The sequence below is a fragment of the Petaurus breviceps genome, unplaced genomic scaffold (genome assembly GCF_028583685.1).
Source record: "Petaurus breviceps papuanus isolate PSGF00001 unplaced genomic scaffold, PetGlider_PUasm1.0 37, whole genome shotgun sequence".
Classification (NCBI taxonomy): domain Eukaryota; kingdom Metazoa; phylum Chordata; class Mammalia; order Diprotodontia; family Petauridae; genus Petaurus; species Petaurus breviceps.
This window is the reverse complement of record NW_027186296.1, coordinates 40,925,630-40,947,684: the sequence shown is the minus strand read 5'-3', so window position 1 is coordinate 40,947,684 and position 22,055 is coordinate 40,925,630. Positions and strand designations below refer to the sequence as shown.

The 22,055-nt window shown below is 41.0% G+C and overlaps 2 protein-coding genes across 7 annotated transcripts in view; one reads left to right on the top strand and one right to left on the bottom strand.

Moving 5' to 3' along the window:
* Nucleotides 1–479: 479 nt before the first annotated feature.
* On the top strand, nt 480–5,471 carry FBXL22 (F-box and leucine rich repeat protein 22). Its single transcript, XM_069098358.1, has 2 exons — nt 480–2,525; nt 4,605–5,471. Exons 1-2 carry the CDS (start codon nt 2,191–2,193, stop codon nt 4,939–4,941), a joined length of 672 nt encoding a protein of 223 aa, XP_068954459.1. The 5' UTR covers nt 480–2,190; the 3' UTR covers nt 4,942–5,471.
* Nucleotides 5,472–19,258: 13,787 nt separating this feature from the next.
* HERC1 (HECT and RLD domain containing E3 ubiquitin protein ligase family member 1) overlaps nt 19,259–22,055 on the bottom strand; it is a 221,356-nt gene continuing 218,559 nt past the window's right edge. For all 6 annotated transcript variants that reach the window (XM_069098343.1, XM_069098348.1, XM_069098345.1 and 3 more), the window contains exons 77-78: nt 21,735–22,040; nt 19,259–19,947 (exon numbers count right to left, since the gene is read on the bottom strand). In XM_069098343.1, the coding sequence (XP_068954444.1) occupies nt 19,762–19,947; nt 21,735–22,040 (492 nt within the window). In that variant the 3' untranslated portion in view covers nt 19,259–19,761. The remainder of the gene's footprint in view (nt 19,948–21,734; nt 22,041–22,055) is intronic.

The window sequence follows — 22,055 nt, the reverse complement described above, 5'->3', positions numbered from 1 at the left end:
CCTAGCGACATCTAGAGGATGAGCCTTGTCTCCTTGTAAGGACATAAGTAAAATTTGACATTTAAACACTCCTCTCATAACTATGCTTATTCCCTCCGTAGTTTGGACGTGTGTGTCTAGATAAATTTATAGCTTTACCTGTACTGTAAGTATCTGCAGGCCTTGGGTTAGGAAGACCAAAGTTCTAATCCAGACACTGTGACCCTGGCCAAGTCAGTTTAATCTTTGCTTGCCGCAGTTTCCTCAACTGTAAAATGGGGAGTAATAACACCTACCTCCCAGGGTTGTTGTGAGGATTAAAGAAGATGGTTTTGGAGGGGGGAATGTAAGGCAGTTGGGGTTAAGCGACTTGCCCAAGGTCACACCGCTAGTGTCAAGTGTATGATGCGGTATTTGAACTCGGGTCCTCCTGACTCTAGGGCTGGTGCTCTATTTACTGTGTCACTTAGCTGCCCCTTTAAATAAGATATTTTAAAGCACTTAGTACGGTCCCTGGCACATAGCAGGTGTTAAATAATGGCATTTTCCCTCCCTTACACACTGTGATTTGTAGTCACAAAGAAAGGAGAGGCTTGAACATCATCCCTGCTTGTCTTGATGTTTTTTGGGTGTCCCTGGAGATGGTGGAATAAGAGCCAGGGAAATCTTAAATGACTAGAATGCTGCCAGGCAGGAGGAAGGATTCAAATGTTCTGACTCAAGTTCTTGAAAGAACCCCCAGCAGCACCTCTTCTCAGTGAGGAGTAAGTAAATTCCCAGCCAGAGGGATTGATTTAGAAGGGAAGGGAGGGGGAACTTTCAAATAAGGATTACTACACCATCAGGCTGGTAGCCTCACAGCCTACTTTCCTAGGTCCAATTAGATAAGAGACTGAATACACTGATAACCAAAATTCTGTTTATCTGCAACTTAATAGCCTTATTAACTCCTTCCTTGGGGAATGCTGTTCCTGGCTGTGGAACATGCTTGAGGGCTGAGGGAAGATCATTGAGGCCCAAGCTAACAAAATAGGGAAATCTCCCAGGGGACTTCGTCAAAAACATTTTTTACTTAAGTTCTTTTCCCTTGCACTGTACCATGCATTGAAATGCTTCCGTGGGTCGTAAGGTAACATTTCAAGATGTACGCCCTTCATTTTACAGAGATGGGAACTTGGGAGTGACCCTCTCTGAGATTTTAATACAGTTCCTGTCCTCAAATCCAACAGTACAGTCACTAATTTGTCACTTGTTCACATCAAATAGAGTGAAATGATTTTGAACAAATGTTTGCCAAAAAAAACTCCGCTGTATTGGATGTGACACTTGGGAAATTAAAATATACCAGGCCACATACCAACTATTTATAAAAACTAGAGAAAATGCAATATTCCTAAACTAATGCAGTGTGTGTCTTGAAAGTAACTAGGCTTAGAAACCAGTACGCCAGGCTCTCAATTTAAGAGACAAGCCACTTTTCTATAAACTATCGGGCTAAAAATAAACCTAAAAACAAAAGACAAACCTGTTTACCTTGGTGGGGTGTAATAGGAGTCTGGAATTGACCCGAACCTGTCAATCGCTTTGTAAAAAGCAAGATGAAAAGGAGGGAAACCAATCACTGATTCTTTCAACAGACTGGGGCAACAGTTATAAATAGACATCTGCTCTGTGAATAGGACAAGCCTTTTCCTTTTAAGGATGTGAATGAAATTTCATATTTAAGCACTACCCAATATTCCCAACCTCCAGTCATTCTTAATATTTACAAACACAAACCTGTCCACATTAGAGCTAATCATCATATTTGAGGAACCACATCTGTTGAAAGCTTCTTACTAGAGCCCAAAGATCAATCCCTTTGTTACATGATTGTTGGTTAAAAGAAAAATAAATCCCTTTTAAGGAAAAAAAAATTAACTACTTGGCAGATCTGCTAGACTTTTTGAATGCAAACTGCTTTCACAGGTTGTCTCATGTAAGTCTGGGTTTTCCTTTTTCTTTTATACACACACACACACACACACACACACACACACCTTCCACACCAGTTGTTGGCCAAAAATAAACACCATTCCTCAGCCATATATGTCCACCAGCCCTGGCCCCAGAAGGAGGCAGGTCAGGCCCCCCAGACTTGTTTCAGCACAGCAGGCACACACGGTTCAACTTGTGCCTTCTCTTCCCTAACAAAGTGCTTTTGTTCCTACCATGCATATAACTCAGCTCAACCGGGAATGTCTTTTACATTTATTTTCCTTTCTGGACAAGGACAGCAGGAAGAATTTAGCAAAAACTTGCTCTCAGTTGTGGGATGTATTTCTTGATCCTTTGCTCTGGCCGCTGCTGCATTTTAATTCTCTCATGGAACTGAAAAAAGATAACTTCCTCTTGAGCCCCGCTTTAAGGTGCTTGTCGATTTGCTGGCATTCGAGCCAAGTAAAAGTATGCAACGTTGAAGACTGGATGAAAAATGCCTTGCAGAAAGGTGTTTGCAGCACTCATGCGCACCTCGCCAATGACTTTTTAGTGAAAGTGTGCAACAGGTAGGTGGAGTGTGATTGACAGCTGTCTGTTAGTAACGCCAATCTTAAATCTTTGTCAACAAATCTCTTAAGAGCTTGGAGAATCACCAGCTCTCTGTAGATACTGAGGGCCACCATCACCAAAAACTCCAAATGGACCTAGAGAGATTTATTAAGGTGTTTATTTTGTTTTGTTTAAAATCAATGAAAAATCTTGCACTGCAATCTCCATTCAATTCTATAGGGAAAGCATCTGGCATATCACTGGGTAGGCCTCAACAACCAGGACAGCAATCTTCGCCACACAGGGCAGGCTTGGGTCATGGTTGTCATAAATTGTGAACATATGTTCTTCCATACTAAGAAGTATCAGACTTTCACTTTCTAAGACAGGGGATTTACTTAAAGGAAATCCTCAACTACATACCATTTGGTAAAAAAGTAACAAGGCCAAGATTTCAATATTTCAGGGGAGAAATCAGAATACAGGGGTAAAGAGAGCATAAATAACTCCCAGTAATAGAGAAGAACAGCTTTGTGGATAAGATACACTTGAGAAATCAGCTGCTCATAAAGGTGGGCAGGCCTGTTTGTTACACACTGGACTTGATTATATTCTAGAGAGAACTATGACCCTCAAATGTCACTGTCAATCAAGTTAGCCCAGTCTGGGCATCCAAAGAGCCAGATGAGAGAAAACCAGCACCAAAGAAAGTGCCTTAAAATAACCCTGGGCTGATTTTAGTCACTTGGGACATGTTACATTTCCTCTATGGAGAGAGTTTGACAAACATAGTATATAACCAGCTAATTCTGCCCTTAGGGTTTGGTCTATAGAGAGTCGGAAAAATACAGAGCCTGAGAAGGTAGGAGAATTCAGTGTCCCTCATCTTTACTGATCTTGAGACCAAAGGGATCATAACTTTAGTGCAGTTCCTCTAATATGGCAATGTCCTTGCTGGAATTCAAGTCTCCAAGAACCTATATATAGATCAACAAAATTAAGCATTTCACTAAAGCAATCACGAGTTTATCTTTTGTCCGTTTCCCCCCACCCAAGGGCAAAAACAAAACCTTTTACCGCTTTTTTTTTTTTTTAACTTAACCTGACTACTAATTGTAATGGAAAATCCAGGTGGGCTCATTATTGTTGTCATACAGGTTAAATATCTACTGTTTATCCTAGCTAGATTAGACGGTGAGAAAATGTCCGCTCCGGAGGCTTTCTCCTTGAAAACATCAATCTAGAAAGGGAAAGGAGAAGCCGAGCAAGTTCTGAATCCATCTTTAGTCAGCACAGAGGGGCATGTAGGAGGGCACCGCCTTTTAAAATGTTGAGCAAGGAACCAGAAACCGACATACTCTACCTATTTAAAAAAAAAGGAAATGTTTAGGATCGAGGCAGGGGGTGTATCTGCAGTTTGCTGCATTTTTAGGATGAAAGATCAAAGCTTAATCCATTTTTATCTACAAATGGTAAAGGATCAGCCAAAAGGCTGTAGGCAGGCTTTGGATTTTTCGCCCCAGGAGAACTCTCAGCAGGCTCTGTCAGAAACAATGCAGTCTGCAGGCAAACAGTTGGAAGAGTTCTCTGGAAGTGCCTTCCAATGCAACAGCTCATTCTCCAACGCATGTAGCTGGTTAGCCAAGCTGGGGAGCGGCAGCATTCTCTCCCTTGTGCAATCTGATTTTTTCACCCACCTTGAGGGGTCAGAGAAAGACCCTATAGCGAGCGGGTGAGGATGCATAACTTACTTTTTTACAATCCTGATCTTACTGGTCCAGGAACATTCTGAGTGCGGATAATAGATAAATCTCATTTTATTAAGGAAGAAATTACTTCCCATTGTTAGAAGGGACAGTTTTTGAAGCAGCACAAATGAGTTTTCTTGGCTTTCAGATGCCAATCAACAAACGCAACAGAACCTCGGTAAAGGCGGGATAGGATCCTGCCAGCTGCTTCAGTGACCTGGAGGGGAACGTCCTCCACCTTAAGGCAGAAACACAGTTTGGAAAGCCTCGCGGCGAGGGGAGGAGGCGCAGAAGGGAGTCTGATCTGGCCTTCACTCTTCCCTTCCTGTGCTTTCCTGTACCTTCCAGGTGCCCCAACCTCCTGTCCGTGACGCTCTCCGGCTGCGGCCACGTCACGGATGAATGCATCGCGTTGCTGCTCCGGAGCTGCCCCAACCTCCAGACCCTCAAACTGGAAAACTGCGTTCGGATCACCAACCGAACCCTGGCTGCCGTGGCGGCTCACGGGCGCTCCCTGCGGACTCTGCATGTGGATTTCTGTCGGAACGTGAGCCGCGCGGGTCTGCTGCAGGTCCGAGACCGCTGCCCGTGGCTAGTTCTGAAAGCGGAGAGGAGCGCAGACATGATCCCAGACATGCTGCCCGAGGTCAAGCTGCCCCAGGACAGAGCGGGCAGAAAACTCTGACGCCAGCGGGCGCGGGGCTGGGGCCCGGCTCGGAGCAGCGACCCAGCCCTGACTCCCGGGTGAAAGGCTCTCACTGGCGGTGCCGAGGGCTGCAATGATGTCTCACGTTCTAGGCCTGTGTCTGCCAGAACAGCTGTGACATTCTCAATCTTCCATGGGGAAATGATGCCAGGGGCGGCCCTTTTGCTGCCGTGGCTGGGGCCAAGAGTGGATCCCCCCCCCACCCCGCCCCAGCCCGGATCAGAGATCGCGGCGGGAGGTGCGGGCGGGGGTACATTCCCTCCCAGGCCAAGGGGAGTTTAGCCCTTCTAATCATCATCAACCAGCCTTCACTCTAGCTGACTAGCTCTGCTTCCCTGGGCAAGCCCTAACCTCGGGGTCCTCAAGTTCTTTCATCTCTAAAACAAGAATTGTGTCCTAGATGGTCTCTGAGGTCCCTTCCAACTAGAACAGTCCAGTTTCCTTCTTAATTTGCACCCTAAGATTAATTGTGTATGAGGATTATGAAAGTGCTTTGCTTGGCTGAAAAGTTTATACTCTGGTCTAATTTCTTTAATTCCAAGATGAAAAGGGTCATTTTCCCCAAAACAACAGACATGCATGGCATTTTGAAATCTGCAAAGAGTTTACACATATTATCTCATTTGAACCTTGCAACAGTCCCATGAGGTAAAGAGGTTTCATTCTCCCCTTTCACTGGGGAAGGGGACTGAGGCAGAGATGAGAGTGAGTGACCTGGTCAAGTGAGGGAGGAGGAACAGGTTCTATCAATCAATGCCTTCTTAGAGAAAGGAGAACTGACCCAGAGTCAAGTCCCAAAGCTTTTACCACATTGTGTTGAGGTTGTAATTATAATACATGTTTCCCGACTTCAGTCAAGTACTAATACTACTCACAATTCTCAGTCATCCCACCGAGATTTCTTAAAACTGCTCCAGGTCTCAATCCATCAGAACCCAACCCCACTCCTCCCTGGTGAAGATGAAGATGATGGTGCCATGGATCTGACTTTCAGGAATCTTGGACATACAGGAAAATGCTGGTTCAAGCATCCTGCCAATTCCAAAGCCTTAAGTCTTTGGCTGCCCGGGTGCCCTTTACGGGCCATCAGCAGAAAGAAATTCCTCATCATCACTTCAAAAGCTGAGGGTGTGGGGTGAGGAGGGGGAGAGATTTACACCTCAGAGCTGTACAGATTTTCCGTTATTAACTATAACCTGTGTCCCTCCAGCTCTGCTGGATCACACTGTAGTAGCAAAATACTATTAGGCAATCAGCAGGAATCTAGCACCAGACTAGCTAAATGAGATTTTTAAATGGCTGCTATGGTTACAGATTCAGAAACTCTGCTTGACCCTCTGGAAAATGTCAACTCATTTTCTTAAGTTTCAAAAGTCTGAGAAAGCTTTTTTTACTCTTTACAAATGATTGGTCCAGGAATCAGTTCATAAGCTCTGTGGGGAAAAAAATCATAATGGCAACAGCAGATTCCTAAAGTTAATCAAATTTGAGTCAGTAATATCTCCAGTGTGTTCAGCCATTGAACTGCTTATGGTCCTTTCTGCAGAGACAGCTGGTGGCAGTGGAAAGGTCACCTGTGCCTGCAGTGAGGAAGACCCAAATTAAAATCTGACCTCAGATACTTGTTAGCTGTGACCCTGGGTGAGTCATTTAACCTGCTTGCTTCAGTTGTAAGATGAGCATAGTAACAGCCCTTCCCTCCCAGGCTTGTTCCCCAAGATATTTGTAAAAAGCGCTTAGCATAGTTCCTGACATGTGATAGATATTTTCTCTTCAAGTTGATTAGTGACCATGAGGAGCAAGGAAATCAATTGATCAAACAGAAAGTTGGCTTTACCAGATCTGGCCAAGCCCAAGAGCCAGGAGAGGGAACACACAAGGTCTTTCTCCCCATTTTTTCCTTACCCCCACTAGGAAGAATGGGACCAATTTGGTGATGGGTTGAAAAGGGAACCACGCTGACATAAGCATTCAGCTTCCTTCTTCCACTGATGACTGATTCAGGATGGATTCCCCTTGCCCACTCCTGAGCAGCTGAGCTAGTTACATTCTCATATGAACCTGCAAAGATTATGTAGCCACAGCCATGGTGGTGAACTCGGACAGACACAGAGGCCACTGGCCCATACACGCAGCCCCTTGCTGACCACATGTATTAACTGAGTTTTAAAATGTAATCTTACCCATGTTTTATTGTATTTATTTTGTTAACTATTTCCCATTTATATTTGAATCTGCCTCCCCCACCCACCAGCACTGGAGGTCATGTATTTGACACTGATGGTTCTGGCCTACATACAGTCTACTTTCTTATCCTTTTGGAACTCACTTTATATAAAAACCATATTCTTTCCCAGTTGTGTAAATCAGAAAGAATCTTTAAATACATTAAGGGGGCCTGCTTTAAAAATAAATCCTTTAGCAACTCTCTTTGTAATCTGATCTCATCTCTATTTCCCGTAAACGTGAATTTTCACGTATCAGTAGGGGAGGGGGGCACACCTCTACATCAATTCCAAAATCAGGAGCCAATCTCTAAGACCCTCTTTGTCATTTCCCCCACCAGCCTGATGGTGACACTGATTAAAGAAGAGAATATCACTTCTATCTTTATAGAGTGCTTTGTATGGACACAGTGTCCCCAAAGTCTTAGTACAGTCTGAAGCCTTATTCACTTATGGCTGCACTAAGACTTTGGGGACACCTTATCTACATGGATGGGTATACATTTCAGATCACTGAGCTCTAGGGGACATAACTATGCCTGAGGCTGTTGGTATCACTAACCTACCTGCTTCACTCAGAAGTAGCAACATACATCATTTAACAAACAGTTAACAGTAGCTGGCATTGGGACTGGTTTCAATCACCTCCCACCTTGTCTTCACCAAGTTTGGGGCAACAGAAGATGGGGGAGGGCAAGACCACAATCATTTAATTAGGGCGGGCCAGGCAGTCACCCAGAAGTAAATGATTACACTAATGGATGGTGAAATCATTTGCAGTGGAATTATTCCAAATTAGCAGAGGCTTACATCACCTACAAATGCATAATAATGGCGGTGAAACCAGAATCAAAGGGGGAAAAAGTGAAGTCATAAATCTTGAAAAGGTTATTTTTCTACTAAAGGACACCCCACCTTCATTCACTGATGACTTGCAAGGGCTTAGCTTCCTCTGGGCTATTTGGAATCAAATTTTGCTCAACTAATGACATAAAATCATTAGTTCCCGGTGACTGGTCTGAGCTCTTGCTCACATGTAATTACATAGCTACAAAAATATAACATACAAATATAGATAATAATTACGGGACCTTTATAAGGTCCTTGTGCAATTTTAAACTTTAATTACATATTGGGGGGGAATGTACAAGTGGTATTTAAAGGCAAACAAGTTTAGTATGCTACACAATGGTATGTATGCAGACTGTGTTAAACAACTACCGTATGTAGTGCATTATGTCAGATCCTATGAAAAAATAATGTTAGGGTTTTGACCTCCTCATTATACAGTTGAAATTTGAGGCCAGAATAAAAGAAATGACTTGCCCCAAATCACATAAGCAATAAGGATAGAGCTGGAATTGGGAGACTACATCCTCTGAGCAGGAGAAGTAAGGTCCGTATCAGATTTTTTCAAAATGACATTTGCTTTTGAATGTATGCTAATGGAATCATCCCTGCAACCCAAAATTTAAACAGTTATACAAATTCCAATGAATGTGCAGCTTCCCTCCCGAATCCTCTCCCATCCCCAGAGCCCCAAAGGAAGCCCTTCCACAGCCTTGCCAGGTGCCAGAAAAAAGAAAGACAGGTGCTCCTGAGAGCATCTCTCACAATGAACTCAGCACGCTGATATTTACCTAGCTGCTCAAATATGGCCAGGTGGCCTCTCCTTGGCCTGCTTCCCAGACCTATGCTTGGGTCACATTTGTACACGAGGTTTGCCATGGAAATAATCAAGCCCGGCAAGGCACTGTGCTCAGCCCTCCTGCTCAGGAAGCCTGACTCATCACCCTCCCCAACAGGAAAGAATTTTCTGGATGCTCCAGTACCACAAACTAAACATGGCCAGTTCCTGGGCCTGGATCAGGGCTGGGGGTGACTCGGTTCTAGCCAGCATTACTGATTCTTCCTGTTTGTGTTTTCCATGGTTTACACTTCAGTGCCCTGGAGAGATGACTTGCAAGTACTTAATTTTCTCCTGCTGCTTCAAACAGACAAACATTACAAGAGGTGTTGTTAAATATTTAACCGCCACCAAAACCACCCCTGAAGCATGAAGCCTATATGGTGTTTAGTTTTTATTGTTTCCGGCTCGGAGCTTCTTCAAAGAACAGAAAAAGTGACTTTTAAAAAAAAAAAAAACATTTCATTTTACACGGAGGTCTCAACTTAGCCGTGAATTCAATTGTTTGGAATTTCGCCTTGCTGTTTGGCGCTGCCTTTACCCAATGGCTCTATTTTAATGCATGATATAATTCATTTATGCCACCAATAGTACTCCACAATTCAATAAGCTCACTCAATGATGCTGTCAAGTGCACCCCTCAATTCACTAAATTAATATTAAGCACTTACTATGTATTCTGCAAATAGTAGATAACTGTCTTTAGAAAATTGACCTAAATTCCATTTTAGAAAATGACTTAAAATCACCCACATAGGTAGGAAATTCTAAAAAACTCCAGGACCTCTTGACTAAAAAATCTTGCTGATTTAAGCACTGTGACCAAGTCCAGCATCCTTTCTACTAAAGCTTATTACTTTTAAAAAACATTGTTTATTAAGGAAAATAAAACATCTACCCCTCTTCTCCAGGGTGGTAATGGTCCTTCCCTAAAGAGTCACTGAAAGTTTGTATTATAAAACACAGAAGAGGAGATGTTAAAAATTAAAAGGGGAACAGATAAATTTAAAACAAGCCATAGAAATGATAAATAAAACTAAAAGCTAGTTCTTTGAAAAGAAATAAAACTGATAAACCCTTAGCTAATCTGATTCTAAAAAAGAAAGCAGAAAATCAAATCAATAATTAGCAAATTTGCAAGGTGAAATCATAGCAGAATCAGAAGAAATAAAGGGAAGAATCAGAACATATTATGCACAAGTATATACCAACAAAACTGAGAACAACACAAAAGAACTACTTCCAAAAATATAAAATACCCAAACTATCAGAAGACCATACCAAGATCTTAATTAACCTAATCTCAGAAAAGGAAATACATCTAGCTATAAAGGAATTATTCAGGAAAAAAAGAAAAACAAACCACAAAAATCCCAACTCCTGATCTTAATGGATTCATAGGAGAATTCTACCCAACTTTTAACGAATAATTAGCACCCATACTTTACAAATAACTGTAAAGTACCCAATCAGAATCCTTTTATGAGACAAATATAGTCCTTTTAAAAAATTTTTACACACATCATCACAATACCTAAACCAGGGAAAGATACAACACAGAAAAAACTACAGGCCAATATCATTAATGAACATTGACTCAAATTTTCAACAAAATTCTATCAGACTAAAGCAATTAACCCAAGAACTCATCAATTATAACCAAGTGGGATTTATATCAGGGATTCAAAGATGGTTCAACTTTAGGAAAACAATCAACATAATTTATCAAAAACCAAAACATCCAAAACCACACGATCCTTTTAATGTAGAAAAAGCTTTTGATAAAGCTCAATGCTATTTTATGCTAAAAACCCTACAAGGTATAGGCATAGAGGAAACGTCTAAAATGTCATAAAAGACACCTATCTAAAATCAAAACCAGTCATCATATGCAGTGGGAATACACTAGAACTGTATCCAATAAATATGGGAGTGAAGCAAAGATGCCCACTCTCCCCACTATTACTTGACAAAGTTCTAAAAATGTTAGTTTTAGCAATAAGACAAGAGACAAAAAATATTAAAGGAATAAAAACAAGTAAAGATGAGATAAAATTATTCCTGTTTACTACCAATATGATGGCTTCCCTCCCCCCCAGAAAAAAAAACCAACCCAGGAAATTAGTAAACATACTAATTAAGATAATAGCTTCAGCAAAATTACTGGCTACAAAATAAATCCTCAAAAATCAGCTTTTCCACTTTTATATAATAAACACAAGAAGCAATAACAGAAAGGAAAATCCCATTCCAAACAACTACAAAATGCATTATACACAAAATGCATAATATATCTTGGGATTGACATTCCAAAGAACACAAAAAGACTTGTACAGAATCACTTACAAAGTGCTCCTTAAAGAAATAAAGGGCAATTTAAATAGCTCAAGGAATATTCAGTGATTAGGTCATGCCAACAAAAATGGCAAAAATGAATTTACTACTAAAATGAATTTAAATCTTTAATGCTATGCCAATCAGATTACTAAAGGATGATGAAATAACAAAATTTATTTGGAAAAATAAATGATCTAGAATGTCAAGAGAGATGATGAAGTAGGGTTAAAAGGGGAATAGCACTTCCAGACCTCAAACTACACTATAAAGCAGCAGTAATCAAAGCCATCTGGTAGAAGATCAATGGAATGGTGTATTCCAGGGATATTCTACACTCTTCTTCAGCAATCCCATGTGCTTTCATTGGCTTTCATTATCACCACTACACAGGTAACATTCCAATCTATACTTCCGACCTCAACCTCTCTTTAGAGCTTCCATCTTGTACTTTTAAGTATTTGTTGGGTGTCCTGCCAGCGTATTAAACTCATCATGTGCAAAACCGAACTCATCTTTCCCCTAAACTTATCCTTTCTCCTAGTAAGCTGGAGCTGAAAGTTCTTCCCCATCCAATTCACTGTCAAGCCCTTCATCTCCACCACATTTCTCACACCTTTCCCCTCCTTTGCAGTTCCATAGTGACCACCTTAAGTCAGACCTCTTCTTGCTAGACTATTTGCAACAGATTTAATAACTCATCTCCCTTCCTCTAGTTCATCCCCCTTTCTAACTCATTCACCATTTCTCTGATGACTCAGCTGTTTGAAAAAACAAACAACACTTTAGTAGCTTCCGGTTACCTACCAAATAAAGCGGAAACTCCCAATCCTGGCATTTAATGCCTTCCCACTATCTTTCTGGCCTTATCCCAAACTACTCACTTCACACATATTATCTTCTAAATGGGACTACTTGCTATTCTCTATTCTTATCTCCCTCTCTCCCAGCTTACTATCTTTGATACCATCTCCTTGCCCACAGTGAACTTCCTTCTCTATCTGTCAGTCTTTCCCTTCCTTTAATACTCAAACTATGGATCACTTTTTCCATAAATCTTTCCTTGACCTTCCTTGCCCTCAGAAACCACCCTCTCCTTTGCACATGTCACATAGCAAATATGTTTAACAGAATAGGAACGAGGCCTAACTTGAGGCAGGTATGTGAGGCAACAAGGCCATACTGGGGGAAATGGGGGGGGGGGGGGAAGAGACAGATGGAGAGACAGTGTGAGTGTGTGTGTGTGTGTGTGTATACACGCACACACAACCTCCTGTTAAATATCAGTGGCTATAAATAAAGCCTCATTTTAGGTGCACCTTTAACATACTAGGGAATCTAAAATATACAAAGGGTCAACAATTTAAAATACTCTCTAATCTCAATAATGGTCATAAAGACGAGGAATACTTGTTAATGGAATAACTAACCTGTCAATAAACAAGATTTCCTTTCCTCTGTGAGAAATCAAAGTCCCTGTAAATAGAAAGTCTACCTCTACTCCAACTCAGTCACAATCCCCTGCTTTTTCCCTGTCCAAGTCTTCAGACACACAGCACAGACTAGGAACCACTTCCACTGAGCCTCCCTAAGTGCACGAAACAAGGAACTGAGATTTTTTTCCAATAAAGGAAAACTGCTACAGGTATAAAACAGAAATATAGGCAATGGATTAAAATTGTACCCCATACCAGAGAGTTACTGTTGGATGGAGCTGAGAAGCTCGCCAATACTAGGGCCTCAAGGACTCTGAATTGCAAGATTCAAAACCATGCAACAGCTCTATCGGTTTTGTTTCAAAAGTAATGAGCAGACTGGGATAAAGTAAAGACTGGGGCACAGACACAAGCAAACTATTATTTTTCTTTTTTCAAAAAACCTGTGTGACAAATATGTCTGCCTGTAAGGGACATTTGGGAAATGTCCCTTACTTAATGACGATGCCTCAACACAGGGAGTGGTTGGGAGGAAAGCTGGTGAAGCATCTTGTATCTGAGCACAGTAATGCCAGCAGGGCCCTCAGCTATGATCTCTTATTCAACAATACACAATGCCAGAGGAAGCTGCTTTTCGCTGAGAGCTCTTTTATTAAGGACCAGACAGGAAGGCACATTACCAGATATCTATGAAACCAAGAATTCTTATCATTGGCAGGCTAAATCCTCAGTGGCTACAACATAGGCTTTGTCTATGATCCTGGTATGTTGGAATCTTTCAAATACTGGATCAAAACACAAATATGCCTGTCTTCCATAGGAGTCATGTCTTCCCCTCTCCCTTAGAGAAGTCTTATACTAGGCAAACAGCACCCACTGCAGACCTTTTTATGGAGTGGGCGCTAAAGCTATTATTTAAGCCACCTGGGAAGATATGAGAAACACCTGGTTCTGCAATCGACAGACACTGGATTCTGTTGTTTCATTTTTTTTTAAGCAGTTGGGGTTAAGTAACTTGCTCAAGGTTACATGGCCAGTTTTTTGTGTGGGTGTTAAGTATTTGAGGCCCGAATCTATCCCCGGTCCTGACTCCAGGGCCGGCGCTCTTACTCACCTAGCCACCCCTGTTGTTTCATTTTTAAGAAAGACTCTTACTACCTCAGTCTGACAGAGCAGTAGAAACTAAGCAGTTGCTGAAGAAAAAGTCATCACTTGAAATCTGGTTAGTCAACATCATTTTCAAAGCTCATTTTTTCCTTCCAGAGAAAGATGCTTTTCTTATCTAACAAAAACTACAATCTCTTTCTTAGTCCCCTTTCTGTATACATACATATTCATTCTCTCTCTCTCTCTGACTCACTCCCTATCTTGAAATAAATCTGTTCTGAACATACTGTTTAAGCACACACAGCATTACCAAAGACCATATTGTTCCTGGCCTGATAAAGATGAATTTAGCTTGTTTCCCAGTAGGGATCTGCAAGGGAGGGGGAGTTCTTTTTTTTTTTTTTTTTGAACTCAACAATTTTTTTTATTTAAATAAAGAATTCAGGATCAGGAAAGGATTTCTTTAGGAGTTCTATATCCAAGGGAGTTGGCCTCTGAAATCACAGAAACAATCCTTTGAGTGAATTATAAATGAATCACCACGCTGAACCATTTTTACAGTCAGTGAGCTAAACACCTCATCATGGGCTCTTTACCTTATGTGATTAGATCCAGGGCTTTCAGAAGTCAGTTCTCTGACACATAGCAGTAGAAGCACATGCAGTTTCACATTTATTTCAGTAACATATTGTGGAAGAATTTTCTTCACCATGAAATTCATGTATCTAGCAGCAGATAGGCTCTGATCATAACATGGGTAAATACTGTTCCAGCAACACCACAGTAAGAAAAATTCAGCAGAGTCTAAGACTACATTGTCAGTTTGTACAGTGCACAAGGAAAACTGCATTCCAGAATAATCAATGGGCCTTTGGATGTTCTGACAAAATAAACCAAGATGGGAATTTCTGATACATATGACACATAGTAACATCTTAAGTTTTGAACATCAGTTTACAAATTTAAAACTACTGTTAAGCATTTCATTATACTATCAGTTGGTTGTATGACATTAGACTACTTATCTAATCTTTCTGAGATGAAATTTCTATGGTAGTAAAGTTAGAATAATATTATCTCTTAAGAACTACCCTTTACCCAATTCAGCATTTAGTTAGAGTGTACTGAGTTCGAAGGGAGGGGGAATTCTTGACTGGGTTTGATGAACTGGATCTATCTCCATCCCCACCTAAAACCTGACCCCCAACATAGCCTTCCAAATCCTAGCCCCAGACTGCTTTGGGGGGCAATCAGATCCCTCCTTCTGAGTTAAGCTTTCTCAGAATGGCTTCAGAATTTAACTCTAAGAGTGTAGGATGATCAACACTGGTAAAATCTGAGCAAGAGTTAAGACAATTGTGATTTGGGCAGATGCTGCTGTCAGTATGAAGATGCAGTCTGGAAATGAAGGGAGGAGTCACAGAATCCCACCCTCTTAGATGACTTAAAAGCAATCACACCTCCCAGAAATAACTTTGGATGTGGCTCCTAAAACATGTAGCTAAGAAAGCAACTATGGCGATGTTGGGGAAACTATGCAAGGAAATTCAGTACCAGGAAACATAGGGCTTATGAGTTCCAAGCAAGTCTAAGACATCCTCTAACACCCCTGCCCCATATCTGGATCATTTTAGGGAGGCTATAGAGGGCAGACCATGGAAGAAAGGTAGGTTATGGGCTCTTGGGAATATCTGTATGGGCCATTTCAGAAAACTCTATGCATGTACCTATCCCATCAAGTTAACACCAAATAACAGTAGGTCCCCAGGCAGGTAGGTGGCATACCGAATAGAATGTTGGGCCTAGAGTCAGGAAGGCTCATCTTCTTGAGTTCAAATCTGGCCTCAGACATTTCCTAGCTAGGCACTAAGTCACTTTGCCCTGTTTGCCTCAGCTCCTCATCTGTGAAACAAGCTGGAGAAGGCAATGGCAAACCACTCCAGGATCTCTACCCCAAATGGAGTCATGAAGAGTCATGCACGATTGAAACAACTGAACAAATATTAGGCCCCCACGGCAGTGAAAATTATCTTCATCTATAATAATGAAGCTCCTCTTACAACAAGTGTCGCCCATAAGGAAGGCAGACAGCAATGGGCATCTTATGGTGAACTACAGGAAGCTCATCATAACAGCCATCCCTGCATCTGGAGCTGCTCCCGACCTCGTCAATGGAGCAGACACAGGCCCAAGAGGAAGGACAGGAGCCTACTTTCTTCTATTTCTGTGCCTCAGATTGGTTAGGAGCAATTGGTTTTTACCAGGGAAGGGGCTCAATATAACGTCACCATCCTTCTCTGGGGACACCCGAACTCTCCTCAGACTACCACATCCTGACAGAGAGACTGGTACATGTTACGATACTGAGGAAATGTTGACCAGGCCAGATAGGCCACACTGGCAGAGGCCCTAGATTTGACTGTGGCCTCTAGTAGAGACAAAGGATGGGAAATCAACTCTAAGAGAATGCAGGGTCCAGACTGCTCACTCAAGTTCAAGGGAATACAGCAGGTAGGGAAAACCAAGGATTCTGGGCAGACATCTCTAAAAAGGCTCTGGCATTTGCTTCCCCAGAGACTTACTGGACTCCTCAGGATGTGAAGGACCCACATCCCCCACCTAGCTATCCGAATGCTCTCCTCACCCATACCCATCCATTTAACAAATCACTTCTTTCTAGCGGGGCCCAAAAGAGACTACAGCAGTTGAACCATGTTTTTGGAGGTCTCTGTCCTTAAAAACTAGGTTGAATGTTCAAACCTAAAGCAGTTACCAAGGGGCAGCCAGAATAAATAAATTTTAGACTTCTAGAGAAGAAAGTCATTCTCTACTCCACATCCCAAAATGCTTCATTTTTGAAAAGCAGTTCCTTGCCTGTAACTGGGCCCTAGCTGGTAATAAGCAGATCACCTTTTATCCTAAGCTGACTATTACAGTTTGGAATGATGCAAGGACGACCCCTCTAACAAAATGGGTAGGGCACAGGAGGCTTCTAATGCTAAGCAGAAATGGCATACTGAAGCTCACTCTTGCACAAGTCCCTCCACCCTTCACAAACAAGTGGAAACTATGCCAGAGACTGAGGTCTCCAATCCAAGCCCTGAAACCCTAATTCCTTGCTGGAATTGTCTCCCTTTGTGTGATCAAAATTTCATTCTTGAGCAACTTCTATTCCACCTGGGCCACCTCTCCCCTCCTCCCCCCAAGCATTTTCCCTTCATAACCTCTTTCCTTTGGACTTTTTGAAATCTAGTTTCCAAAAATCTAAGGTGCATGTCAGACTAAGCTCAGATTTCCTCTCCTCTATTACAAATACTAGGATGGAGTGCTCATTTCTTCTCAACATGTCCCTAATTTCCACCCTAGCTTTAACTCGACAGTGAGAATCATTATATCCAAAACAAAATTTCCTCCTTGTTGGTCCTTCCACTGTTTGAAAGATGAAACTACCACTAAGATAAATCACAAAGTTTGCTAGTTGCTTTGTTTTGGGTAGTTAAGAACTTCAGGAGATGCCTGGATAACTCAAGTCCCCCACAAAGACTATCTCATGTGTCTGCACAGCCTCATGATGCTCTTCAAACATCTCACTGACTCCTCTCTGTCCAGGGGGTCAACAGCATATTCCAATAATAAGAATCACTTCTGTTTCTCCTTTCAGTGATTTTCCCCCAAAGAGCCTTGATCCTGCTTCCCCCTCAGTGGTCTCTGCAGTTCCTCACACCAGTGAGACTACCTTCTTAATTCACAATGCTACCCCCCACTGCCCCATCCACAAGTCTACCCATTCTCTTCTAAATCCATTTATGCAGAGCCATATTCCAATTGGGGTTACATAGCACAAAATCTTAGTGACACCTGCAATGCCTCAGTTACGCGCACTTGGTGTTTGGTAGGACTTCTACTTCTTGCTTGTTGTCTACCCTTTGGGAATTCGCGTATGGAAGCTTGAGGCCATGGATTTTATTACTGTCTTTCTTGAATTTTGTCTTGTGATTATTTTGTGTTTGTCTCAACTGCTATTCTTTTCCTATATAGTATCTAACTTGGCAGATAGTCAATCTTAGTTTAATTAGCTTTGCAGGAGATCTAACAAATACTTAATACCCTTTTAAATGTGAGTTTAACTTCTAATTGCACAGGTGCCTTTTACTTCCATTTTGTCTAACTCTATTCTCTTTATTCTCCTCCATCCCAGAAGCCTCTTGTTGTTGTCCCCATTGAAGCCTTTCTTCTGTTTTCTTTAGGAACCCTTCATACTCTCTAACAATATGGAGTGTGGAAAAGTCTTCTTATCTCTTCACCTCCTTCAGAAGGAAACCAGGCTATACTTGAAGCATGTAAGAGTCAGTGAACTGTGGCAAACAATAAAAATGTTTTGCCTACTATCTGTTACCATTTTTAGTCCCGTTTCTTGAAACTAATCAGTTTCACCAAATTTAAAGCCAAAAAGCCAAAACCAAACTAAGCTCAACCTTACCATCCCTCAATATATCAGTAATAAAACACAATACAAAGTGAAAAATTACATAAAACCTATTCAGATTATTACATGACTAATCTGTTGACTTCTACTGGTAGAATTAGGAGGCTCTGGGTTATTTTCTTTATCCCAAAGACCATATAAACTGGGTCAGTTTTTAAAAGAGCTAATTCTATAGAGAGGAAAAACAAAATTGACATTTAGTCTCATCTTAAAAGAAAGCATGTGAAAAAATTCCAAATAGTGAACAATTTATCAAGGGTTTAAGATGTATAAAGGAGAGATAAAAACATTCTTCAGATGGATAGGTCTCACCCTAACTTGTTCATTCCAATTTATCAAAACAAGGCAGAGATCCCCAACCAGATGATCACAATGTGACCAATAAAACACATGCCTGTATGCCCAAAGTCTGTTGGAATGTGTCCTTCACTGTCATATCTCCTACCAGCTGCACTCTTCAGACCCAAATTAATTTCATACAGTGTATGCAAAAACGCTAAGCAAGGGACAACAATTCCTCAAGGATCTGTGGTTTCATGAGTGTGGGTATACCTGTCAACAGGGCTGAATAAAATCCCTCTAGGGACTTGGCATATAATATCTGAGAGGTGCTGTTGTCTACAAAGGTCATCATGTAGTTGACCTAGTGATGAGCCTCTCTGGATTTAGTTAAGCTGGACCTCTAAATTCATCCGGTCCTAGTCAGATGGACATCTGTCATTGGACCCATACTATACTTAGCCTTAAAAGCCAAAATACATTGGAATAAGGTCTTGAATCTTGGATTCTCAAGTTAAAAATCAGATGTGCTAATGACTGAAGTATCCAGGCTGGGCTGAAAAGTTTGATGCTAAATGAACAAAGTACATGTCTTTACTCACCAACCTGACAAAGCTCTTGCAGCACAGAAAACCTCATTTTCTCTCTTTTCTAATCTCTGCCTCAATGACATCATTCTAGTCACAGTTATTTGAGAGAAGCCCAGATGAATGGATGATAAAATAAAATTATCACACAGAAATTCTTGAATCTGCTTTATTTCTCTGCATAAGGAACCCTGCACAGGCAATTCAAATTAAAACAAAATAAATATATGAATATTCATGTAAAACTGTCCTTTCTAATGAACAATTATACACAATGTACAACTTCAATGTTCACTGGGAGGGCTTACAAATATACCATTCCCAACCAAAAATGCACCAAATGGCTCCATGCAAACTTATCAAAAGTGACCAAAATATGGAAAAGGGGGTGGGGGGTGGGGGGGTTGGGCGGGGGAGAAAACCTTACCGAGAGCACTTTTAATTTCTTTTTTTGTTTTTTTGTTGTTTTTTTACAATCACAGAAAAATAAAAACATCTATTCTCTTTTGTTGTTACATTTAGAGTAACTAAATGTGGCCACTGTTTATAATGTTGGTTTATGCTCCTAAAACATCTATGTTTACCATAAAAGTGTGTTGACATTGAATTGGAATTGGGCATTATTCTGTAATAAAAGGAAGATGATTTTGTTCACAGGTCAATAATCTGTGTCTGAGCCCTCTGCATTGTCCACATTGCGGGAAAGCATGTAATTGTCCATGTCTATCGACCTGCAGTTATTGATCGCATAGCGCAAACGCTCTGCCATGATCAGCTGACTGGAGTATGGTGGAAGCCTCAACTGAAAGAAACAGGTCTGTGAGGTAGGCAAGCTGTCGTAAGGCTGTAGAGAGAAGGAAAAAAATCTATGAGTATGGTTATTAAAAGAAACAAAAAAGGACACTGTTTACTGCCCTGCCACACTTCTCTGCCTGTTGAGCATTGCATTTCCATTATTCAACTTTCATAGCCATAACCTAAACATGAAATAATCTTGGATGGACCTCAGACATTGTACTGCTATTACCATAGTCATGTTTTTTTCATATACTCTGGAATCAAATCACTGAAGTGAGACTCATCAGGAGGTGTAAAGGTACCTGACTATAGAACCTCAGGTCTGTCCTAGCCTCGTCAACCATGGCCTACTTAGGGGAAGGAAAACTGTCTGAAATCAACAAAAATCCCATCTTACTCTCTCTGGCACATTTCTCTTGGCATACGTACTATTAGCTCTCAGGGCCATAAACACAGACTAGCTGCTAGACTGCCATATTTGGAGAATAAAGAGTCAGGCTTGTAGCAGTAATATATGAGATTTTATATTTACAATAAAGGATTTGGTATTAAAAGATGCCAAGCTGGAAACAAACAGAATTATCAATTTCTACTGTAGAAAAAATGTAAGGAGATGGGGATGATTAAATCAAATTTGAAAATCAAAGAAACTATCTAAATAGCATAAAGAACATATTAAATTGGTTCCAGGTAACTGAAGTTATTTTTTAGACTAGTGGATTAGTTATCACTGAGGTTGGGTGCACTTGTGTATATCAAATAAAAAGGCATTGTTCTTTTTCAGGGGTGAATGTAAACTGAGTATTTTCCTCTATCTCTTTTTCTCTTCAAAACTGTAAAAAAATATTTTCTACTCAGTTTCTGGCAAGGCCTTAACATGGAGAAAACATATTTTAAAAAAAATCTCTTTCCTAGGACTTCTTGTGCCTGCCATCTACTGAGAGATAGGCAAGGGAAGAAAAGTCCTCTAAAGCCTCCAAACCTAGAGAGCTAGAAGCTATAGGAACTGTATTTGAAAATGAAGATTTACATATGTTGCTACTGCTAAAGAAAATACTATGAAACTTAGACGATGACTTTTTTTAGGGGGCAGGGACTGGCTGATTTTTTTGGTTGTAGATTTTATAATTTTTTTTTTAAAGGCAACTGAGGTTAAGTGACTTGACCAAAGTCACACGGCTAGTAACTGTGTCAAGTGTCTGAGGCCGCATTTGAACTCAGATCCTCCTGACTTCAGGGCCAGTGCTCTATTCACTGTGCCACCTAGCCACCCCTAGATTTTATAATCTTAAACAACAAAACCTTTTTATTTTAAAGTCATCTATGAACTGATGATATATATCTATATGACCTGCACAAAGCTTCTTTCATCAATCAGAATGAAGAAATAAACACTTGTTTTTTATTTACAAATGGATTTTTCAGCATAACAGAAAGTCAAATTTTGTTAGATAAGTGGGCTCAAATCATGACATTGTTTGGAGAATACTTCAGTAACTAAAATTTAATCCCTAAATGGAAACACAAAGTTGAGTGCAAAAAGTGTTCAAAGATGATTTGGAAAAAGTAAGCAAAATGTTGATTACAAAATAACTGATCAATTTTGAACGTGGCTCAGAAACATTCTTATGTTACGAACTGCTGTGCACGTAACACTTGTTTCAATTTATCAAACATTCATTATAGTAAGTTATTGTGTTGAATAAGTCTGATTACTTATTAAGAAAGAACTTAGAAATCTCTATTAAAATCAGATATATTCTGAGCCTAAATAAGAACAGCTTGCTTTTTTTCTTTGTTATAAGCACTAGCCAATAATAAAGAAGAGCTTACCCTATCAACCTTCATGATCTGGAATCGCTGAGATATATCTGCAGTGTTGGCAGGGAGCCGAGACCTCCCCGACACAAACCTCATGAAGAGGACTCTCTCCTCATTGGAGAACTCCTCCAAGGTGTGCCAGAACCACTGCACCAACTGATGCTGCTCATCTACCTCCCTGTACCGGACCACTTTCTTCAGAACTTCGACAGAGATCTCAGGCATTCCGCAGACCATCTGCTCCAGTTGCTTGGCAGTCAGGAGGGATAACAAGGGGACTGGGATGATCCAGGACATGCCTTCTCGGACAGCAGCCACCTGAAAGCCCCCACA

What these genes read in the sequence shown, in the direction of transcription:
- FBXL22 (XM_069098358.1), top strand. Translation starts at nt 2,191, where the DNA reads ATGCATATAACTCAGCTCAACCGGGAATGTCTTTTACATTTATTTTCC. An exon ending in TTAGTGAAAGTGTGCAACAG is followed by an intron (nt 2,526 to 4,604) that starts GTAGGTGGAGTG and finishes TGTACCTTCCAG; the next exon opens with GTGCCCCAACCTCCTGTCCG.